Source organism: Charadrius vociferus, unplaced genomic scaffold, assembly GCF_000708025.1.
Source record: "Charadrius vociferus isolate BGI_N301 unplaced genomic scaffold, ASM70802v2 scaffold260, whole genome shotgun sequence".
Taxonomy (NCBI): domain Eukaryota; kingdom Metazoa; phylum Chordata; class Aves; order Charadriiformes; family Charadriidae; genus Charadrius; species Charadrius vociferus.
Window position 1 is genome coordinate 884,009 of NW_009646410.1, and position 8,757 is coordinate 892,765.

At 48.1% G+C, this 8,757-nt stretch overlaps 2 protein-coding genes across 2 annotated transcripts; one reads left to right on the forward strand and one right to left on the reverse strand.

The window, feature by feature from the left end:
- The first annotated feature begins 537 nt into the window (after window positions 1–537).
- Window positions 538–2,452, forward strand: ATP5H (ATP synthase, H+ transporting, mitochondrial Fo complex, subunit d). Its single transcript, XM_009880012.1, has 5 exons — window positions 538–608; window positions 671–767; window positions 1,636–1,707; window positions 2,053–2,115; window positions 2,250–2,452. The coding sequence occupies exons 1-5, from the start codon at window positions 538–540 to the stop codon at window positions 2,379–2,381; spliced, it is 435 nt and encodes a 144-aa protein (XP_009878314.1). The 3' UTR covers window positions 2,382–2,452.
- A 1,017-nt stretch (window positions 2,453–3,469) lies between these two features.
- Window positions 3,470–7,461, reverse strand: LOC104281955 (5-hydroxytryptamine receptor 3A-like). The gene is made up of 9 exons (XM_009880023.1): window positions 7,416–7,461; window positions 7,064–7,224; window positions 6,548–6,592; window positions 6,344–6,453; window positions 5,492–5,658; window positions 4,612–4,772; window positions 4,240–4,450; window positions 3,878–3,997; window positions 3,470–3,714 (listed from the first exon to the last, which is right to left on the reverse strand). The coding sequence occupies exons 1-9, from the start codon at window positions 7,459–7,461 to the stop codon at window positions 3,470–3,472; spliced, it is 1,266 nt and encodes a 421-aa protein (XP_009878325.1).
- Between the last annotated feature and the right edge of the window lie 1,296 nt (window positions 7,462–8,757).

The following is an 8,757-nucleotide window of genomic DNA, read 5'->3' on the forward strand; positions in this document are numbered from 1 at the left end:
GGGGGGGGGCGGTTCAGTCCTTTAGCTGAACCATTCAACCTTTACGGCACGGTCTTGAGACAGTGTTGGTAGCTGTGGTCTTGTAGCAGTGTCCTGAGAGGCATTGAAGCAGGTCACCTTCAAGACAGTTGGTGGCTTTTTTTGGCAGATCATCTTTACTTAATCGTCCCCAGAGTAAAACAGCAGCTGCAATATAAAAAAGCAGTTTTGTGAAAGCAGATTGCTTTGGCGTGTTCAAAACGTTTTACAAGCTTTGTTATTCTGTTAAGTGCTTCACGAATTCAGAGTCTTCTCAAATGCTTCAGCTTCTGCTGCTTGATACAAATATTGTTGGCTGTTACAGCTAATATTGCTGATTGCCGCTAGCTCAATATTGTGAAAACTGCCTGAGCCTTTCTTACAGGGCTGCACCCAGAGATGCTGCATAGTAGTTTGGAGTGGAGCAGGGCTGCAGGCTGAGTCCTTCTTGTCTGTATAGAGAAGTCTATTTCAAGGGCAGAGGGATTTGAGGAAATTGTTCATCGCTGCTTGTTAACGATGGACCTGAAGATATTTAACCTAAACCTAGCAGGCTCTGTTGATGCGCTGGAAAGTAACTGTGGCAGAGAGCAAGTGATAGTGGAGGGTTACTTCTAGCGCTGGCTGTGACTGCTGTCCTCTGTCTTTTTAGGTTGGCCGCCCTGCCAGAAAAACCCCCAACCATTGACTGGGCTCACTACAAGACTGCTGTTGCTAAAGCTGGCATGGTGGATGAGTTTCAGAAGAAGGTCAGTATCTTCGCCAGCTGAGTATCACTCTTTGGAAGTTAAATGTGGAATGTCTTTGGTGTTGAGTGGAAAATGCCAGAATCAGGGAGGAATTGGTTTTGGCTAGCAGATGCCCTGGCTTTACATCCTGCAGATCAGTGTCGCTGACCTCGAGGAGGTCACTTGAGTGCCATCTTTCAGGAGGGAACCTGTGGCACTGTAGGGTGAGGAAGTTAGTGAAAGAAAACTTGATAAATTATTTTGGCTGCAGGAGTGAATTCTCGGGTAGTGCTTCTCCTGACGCAAACATAGTATTTTTCTAACTCACTGAATGGAAGAAGGTGGCGAGTGTGGCTCTGCACGCTGTGAAATGTGTAATGCTAACAGATGCCTGCAGGGGTTGCCGTCCTCTTTATAAACAGGAATTGAAAAGCACGAACGAGGCTTTTCCTGATGGTGTCACTGACACTATGAAAATTGGCCTCCCAAGGCTGGGAGGACCCGCTGACCTCAGATGGATCTGGGAACTTTGTCTTGGGGGAAATCATTCTGTGATATGATAAGTCTTTGGTATTTGGCTTTCTTGCTTCCTTACAACGTGGCGCTTTGCTCTTTACAGAGCTGTGATGAATGTGTGTGGTATTACGTGTCCTGGTGGTGGTATGCAGTACAGAATAGATTGCTTTAACCTCACAGGTGAGCAGTGCTGCTTGTGAAGGACGCGGTTAAGGTGCAGTAATCAGTTTTAGAAAGCTTGTGAACTTATACAGTTGTGAGCATATCCTAGGAAGAAAGGAGGGAATGCTTCTCTGCTGCTAGGGAAAATTACCTTGGTGTGAAGGATTATTTCAGTCAAATGATATAAGCAATTTTCTCTTTCGATAAACAGTTCAGTGCACTAAAGGTTCCTGAGCCAGTGGATACACAAACTGCCAAAATTGATGCCCAAGAGCAGGAAGCTGTAAGTGTTCAACCTGTTCCCTAATGCCGGGGTTTGTCTCTGACTTCTGTGAGGATGGGGAGGGGTGAGAGGGAAGGGATGTTCTGTACGTGTGTCTGCACAGGCAGGGCAGCCTGAGCTAGAGCACGGCTCTGGTCTTCGCACGTGTCTCTGGCTTTTGGGTAAGCGAGAGGATCTCTGCATGTGGAAGGGTTTGGCTATTTGGGATTTGATCAAGATTCTGTCCGCTTATCTGGTGTAATGATGATGAATGGTAATGCCAGCTTAAGGCATGGGGTTGCAGGTTCACTGTAGGTCACTGTCTTTATCATAACCGTGTTCACCAGGTCTTCTGCTTTCCTGCAGGCAAAGAGCACTGCTGAGTATGTGCGGGCTTCCAAAGCTCGTATCGCCCAGTATGAGCAACAGGTAAGTCTGGACCTTGCTTGGTGAATATTCTCTTTAACCCCGCCTGGCACACACCTTGGTCTTACTTGTGTGTGCTTTGCTCTTTCTTGCTGTCAAGTGACTTGTAACGTGTTTGTCTCTGCTCCCTCTTTAAGCTTCAGAAGCTGAGAAGCATGATTCCCTTTGAACAGATGACATTTGAAGACTTGCACGAAGCCTTCCCTGAAACCAAACTGGACAAGGAGAAATACCCGTTCTGGCCCCACAAACCGATTGCTGATCTGTAAACTTGTCTGGAAGCAGATTATCTAACGGCTGTCACGCTCTGTGATCTTTTAAATAAAGTACTTTCCCTCCTATCTGTGGCTTAGATCTTAGACATGAGGTTGCAAAATTTTGAGACACGTGGAACAATACAGTAACTTGCAAACAGCCCACTTTTCCTTGACTTTTGTCTTTTCTGCCTGTGAGCTTGTTTTTGTAGCAGGGACCGAGAGCCCAGCTAGGGCTGTTGATCAAGCTGAGTCCTGTTGCATCTTCTGTAATGCAAATAAACCGTCTGTTCATCTCTCTAGCCAGGTGGGGCAGGGAATATAGTCCTTGTGCAATTGCAGGTAAATAGTTGCTCAGCAGTTGAGCGTATAAAGCCTTTTGAGATGCAGGAGTGTATTTAGGAGTGAGCTGTGATGCAGTGGGAGATATGTCTCAATAATTCTACAGGCAAAGGTCTAGGGCTGTTTTCTAGGTTGGTTGTGATGGTTTAGGTGCAACCAGTTGCAAAAGGAATTGAAGGAGTGTAGATGTGTTGAGATACATTTTTAAAAAAAAAAAAAGTTACTTTTTTAAAACAAGTATTGCCCCGTTAATCCTGGTGATCCTATTATTCTCTGTCCTGGGTTTCTGAATGACGCGGGTCTCACTGAAACTCACAGAAACAATAATACAAACCCTTCAGAATTGCATTATTTTATTTAATTATCTGAGGTGGAATTCTTAAAACGCCTTTCCCCAGAATCAAAACACCTCCATAAGAGAAGTGCCTTAACTCCTGTTTCTGATGGTCATGTTTGTGGTAAGAATTCCTGATAGATAGAATGAAGGGATTATCCCCCAATTCCACAACTGTTTTATTTAAATACTTTGCTAGCCCACAGAATACTTTAAGAACATATGTAGTTCTGATAAACTGGAGTACAAAGCACTAAGCATGCAGATCTCGTGCCCTGCGGGTTTGGGTTTTTCATTTTATTTTTATTTTATTTAGGCAACTGAAAGAACTGCAGCTCTATGAATCAAGCGGGAGACAAATTGCAGCGGAAGGGTTAGAAGCGATACAGTGGAGAGCAACTGAACGAGCACTGCGCAGAGCTGGTCTCTAGCTGTTCCATTTTATAGAAATAATAACAAAAAAAAACAAGGACAGGAGGAAGTGACTGTAGAGAAGCACCTTCTCCAGGACAGGCAGGAACGGGTCCTGCTCCTGCAGTTGCCAGTGGGGCTTTGCCGGTTGCCCTTTTCCCCGGGCCTTCTTGGGCAGGTGCAGGAGCTGGGCGCCTTCCTTGGCGAGGTGTTTCGTGGTCTGGTTGTTCACGGCTGTCATGGCCAGCTCGGCGTGCACGTCTGCAAAGAGCAAATAGCACGTGTCGGTATAGGGGGGTTGGTGGGTGACTGACACTGCCTGGGGCGCTAGTTGCCCTGAGGAAGCCCACCCTCGCTCGAGGAATCTGACGGTAAAGTGCGGGTCACCCCACCGACCGGTTTAAGAGGTTATGGGTTGCTTTACCTGGCTGGAAGCTTCTGAGCGCCTTGTTTAAGCGTAGGGATTTGTGCTGCTGGTGCAACAGGAAGAAGGTGTCCAACACAGCCATGATCATGAGCAGGAAGGTGCCTAAGAAGAACACCACTGCAGAACGATACGAAAACAAAACAAGCCCTTGATAATCGGCATCATTTCCTCAAATGTAATCCTGTCTGCGTTCAGTTGCCCGGTGAGGAAGGGGGGGAATTTCTAACTCAGCAAACTGATAAAGCTTAGCTGTTCATGGCATCAGTGTTCACGAACGTGTTCATAAACTCCCAAAGACCTTCCTTAGGGTTGGTACCTGTGTAAAAATCAGTTAGTTTTTGTTCAGTGAAGACGGGTACCTATTACAGGTGGTTTGTTGGAGGAGGTTGGGAGGATGTTGTTGAGAATCACGGCTAACATGGAGCTGCCGAGGATGATGGCAATCTGGAAACTGATTTTCTCCTCGAGAGAGCTGGGTCCAAACAACACAGCCATATCCAGCAGATACAGGGCACAGGTTGGGAGGATCAGGTTCAAAACATACAGAGTGGGTCGTCTCTGCATGGAAATCTGTTTAAGAAGATGGACAAAGTTTAGGTGAGCAGGAGATAACTTACTGTGTTGGGCAAATGCTTGTTCCCTAATATAGAAAATTATTTCTTCTTTTTTTTTTTCTTTTTTTTCTTTTTGGTGGCAAATCAGTGCAATATAATATGAAAGTACTGCCATACCACATAGGTGATCACAGAGAATTGCCCGTCATCCAGCTGTTCTATGTATTCAATGATGCTCAGGTTGGTGAACTTCCATTCTCCATCAGTTAGGAAGTAACTCTGGCTGACTTTCATCATCTCAGCTGGTGTCCGTCTCGTCTTCATGACAAGGTCTGTTACTGCTTGGGCAGGAGGCAGAGGAGGAGAGAAGTTGCAGAATTTAGGTGTTTGTTAGAGGTCAGTTGTTTCCTCTCCCTTTCCCTCCCAGGCAAGGGTCCCTGTCGATGGGGAAAGGCAATGTTTCTCACACTGCTGGGGTTTCTTAGCCCATCAGGGAGAAATTAAAAAGGACTCGGGTGAAGAGACTTGGCTGGACCTCTGAGAATGCGGATGAGAGGGGAAATCTCTGGTGAATTAGGACAGTTGTCCTCTGCGGATGGAACCTGGAGGGTCTCGTGTCAACTCTGCTTATTTTTCAGCCCTTTCCTGTTGGGATGAACTCTGACTGCAGTTTCGATCCCTGAAACTGTCCTTAATTTCCTCTCGTTTCCATGGCCTTCGGGTATGTTTAAAGATCAGTCCTGCAAAATTGTATGCGAACAAGTAGCCTTGTTGCAGGAAGCCACCGAGTCTCTCTGGTTTGTAGAGAACAGTCCCGGGGGGATCTTGCCACAGAACATCCCGATGCTTCTAGAGATGTTGCTGGGGAATGTGCCAAAACAGAATGACAGTGTTTTACCTCATTTCCCCCGTGTAACATGACCTCAACCCCACCAACCCAGCGCGAGCCTGTGGTGCTGCTGCTAAGGGAACCCAGGAGTTAGCCAGGGTCCATCCCATCTATACCTCCTTCTGCAAATTTAGCCCAGCTGTGGTAAATCTCAGCTTGACACTGTACCTGGGTGGAGGAATGAAGCTATGCTCAAGTTGCACGTCTGGGTGTCAAAAGGAAACTTGAGGATCATCAAGCTGCACGTTAAGGTAACCTGGAAGGGTTGGGTGGCGTTGAAGCTGCCGTTGTGCATGACGACCATATAATCCAAGTTGGAGTTTTGTCCGTTCACTCTGGGGGAAACAAAAGCGGAGAGCGACCGAGCTCCAAGACGCTGCAACGCTCCTCAGTCCCACAAGAGCCTGAGCCATAAGTGTCCTTTCAAGGGGCTCCGTGCCATGACCCAGCTGGGGGGTGCATCAGTGAGGAGAGGAAACCCGGGGCTTGAAGAAGGGCTGGTGAGTGCCTTCGGACTAAGGTTTGTAGTAGCTCTGCACCTCCTAAGGAGACTCCTGCCCCTCTCCTCTCTACTTCCCGCTCTCCCCTCGGGCAGGGGCTCGTTGCCGGCCCCGCTGGGCTGCAGAGCTGACCCCCCCTTCCTTCCCCCCCAGCCGAAGAGCCAGCGGCAGTGCCCGTCCCTCCATCCCCCTCTCAGACCCACAGGGCTCTGTCCTGCGTCTTACAATAAACTGCTACGGGTCGTTTCCTTCCACGGCGTTGCTGTCTCTGCTGCTCCCTCAGCTTTAACTACAGCCCAGACTGGACGTTTCCAGAGATGTTACAATATTACAGAGCCAAAAAGTGCTTTGGGTAAACTGTGGTTGCCATTAATCCAAATTATGAGGTTCTCGGTTACAGAGATCTCATGGGAACAACTTTCAACTGCGTGAGTTTATCTCATTTCCCACAATAATACCAACACTTTGCATCCATTGCATTTCTCTTAAGCCACTGGATAAAAATGAAAGGGGAACCTACCGCTCTAAAATGAAGATGGGGGGAGACCAATACGTATTCGTGGGCAGAACGATTTGGGAAATGTTACAGAAATCCTGCGGGTCCCAGGTTGCAAAAGTGTTTTTCCACTCCTGGGGGAAGAAGTTGCAGGAGAGAAATGAGTGTCAGGCTTGGCACCAGCCATCGTGCTGGGCGTCAGGAGAGAAATGCTCTCGAGGGACCTACCAGGTTCAACACGAAGTAAAAAGTGACCGTCTGGAGCTTTTCGACCTGGAGAAACAGAAGGGAAGGTATTTAGCTGATTTTCTTAGGTACCCCCAATGCAGAGCCCAGAAGCTCTCCCCTGTTGCTCTTGCAGTAGACAGCACAGGTTGCAGAAACTCAGGAGGAGACCTCAAAGATCTCAGTCCTACGGCTGAAAAGTGGGAGCATATGGTCCAACAGTTTGAAAAAAAAAAGAGATTATTGTTGACATTTAAATGCCAGTGCCCCGCACTGCTCAGCTGAGGCATTTCGCTGTTTGTCGGAACCCGCCTCTGAACATTTTCCTGGAAGTAGGTGGGAGAAAATACTCCAGACCTTCCAAAAATGCTTTCAAAGAGCAGAAAGCTGAAGAAGTGGAAGGGGATGATTCTCACCCCCATGGTCTTGCTGGCCCAGCCCTGCCTGGCAGAAGTCTCAGACCCCAACCTAACAATCACCCAGTTTTCTAATGACGCAACGGGAGTTTTGGGTTCTTACCACAGAGAGAATAGCCACCAGCATAAAATCCATCGTCACTTCCAGAGGCTCCTTCAAGTTTGTCTTGGGCAGTATGTGTGCGTGCAGCTTGCTGTGAGAGGAAATGTTCAGGTACTCAACAACATCGTAGTAGGTGCAGACGTACCTTGGAGCAGCCCCTGCTAGAAAAAAAATAAAATCCACTGGAATCAGAAAAGGACCAGGCGAAATCTCAACCTGTGTGAGAGAGATGTACCAAAAGCGAAAGTGTAAGGAGCGGTGGGTATGAGAAACACCCTTAATGCAGACGAATCCCTTCTCAGATAGATGAGAACAGAATTCCTCGAGGCTTTTCTATTCCTTTTGGACATACCTGTCCCAAGAGCAAAGGTGAGGATAGCTATAAAAGCTCGCTGCATCGTCTCCTGCTTCCAAATAAGGAGGCAAATGGTACCGTGTGTCTTATGAACGGACACAGGACACGTCATTTGTATGTAGGAGTTGATTTGATCTTTATTAATGAGGGATGGATATTTTGTAAACAGAAGCTAGACTTTTTATGTATTTATTGGCATTGGGAGGAAGAATTTGCTAATGGTTTGATGCACTCAGCTGGCTCTTGGGAGCCGCCTTTAGTTGTGGTAAAGGAAAAATAAGGTCATTAAAAAAAATCCAACAATTTGAGGGAGAGGAAAAGAAAGGGCCCATCTCCGCAAAGAAAAGGCAAGGAGCCAGAGCCACTCAGGAACAAATCTTGACTCATTTAACAGGGCTGAGAGGCTGCTGCAACCTCACTAAAATGGAATAGGAATTAGTGCTTGTGCAATGTGAGGGGTGCTGGGGAGGCGGAGGAGAGGCTGCCCAGTCCTGCCCCATAGCAGCTCAGGCTGCAGGCGTTAGCATCTCCTCATTTCCCGAACCACTAACTCTCAAGCACCCACTGATTTTCTGTTTCTGCCTCCTTGCTGATCTCCCGTGCTCTCGAGGTTCTTCTCCAAATCCTCACAGTTAAGATGAAAGGCTCACAAACTTTTTTTACATCTCTCTCTGTCTTGCCCTCAGCTGCTCTCCTCTCCATCGCTTCCTATTTTTTTTGCTGTGATTGTGGCGATACCTCCAGGTGCTCAGAGTGATGGTTCCCTTGTGGGTGAGGGGCTCCAATTCCTGCGTGCTTGGAAAGTCCCATCCCACTGGGACATTGTAGGTGGCATCTTATTACTTTGGCCTCTGGTAACGTCTGAGATAGGAGGTGGGATGCGTCTGGGCCATAAGACAGGGTTTGAATCAGGCATAAGGGGCACGAGGAGAAGTAGGGGTGACCTCTGTGCTGGGGCATAAGGGCTGTGTTGGTTGTGAGAGCTTGCACTGGTGGATGACAGTGTCGCTAGAGGTGGGACAATGCTGAGCCCCCAGAATGGTGCTAGAGGTGATTTGGCCTCCAGCAATCCCTTACATTTGCCAGCAGCTGGTGGGATGTGAATACACGGGAGCTGCGAATCTGCCCTGTTGCTCTTCAGACTTTTGGTACCCACTGTCCTGTCCCAGCGAGGCCCTCCACTGCACGCTCTGCACCGTGTCCCTCCTGCAGCAGCTCTCTGTGGGGGGCAGAGGGAAGGAAGCCGGACCCGCGAGGCTGGGTGAGGCGATGGGGTGACTTGGATCACCCCAGCGAGAGCCTGTACTGCACCCGCACAGCACCCTGCTTCTTCCTCTCC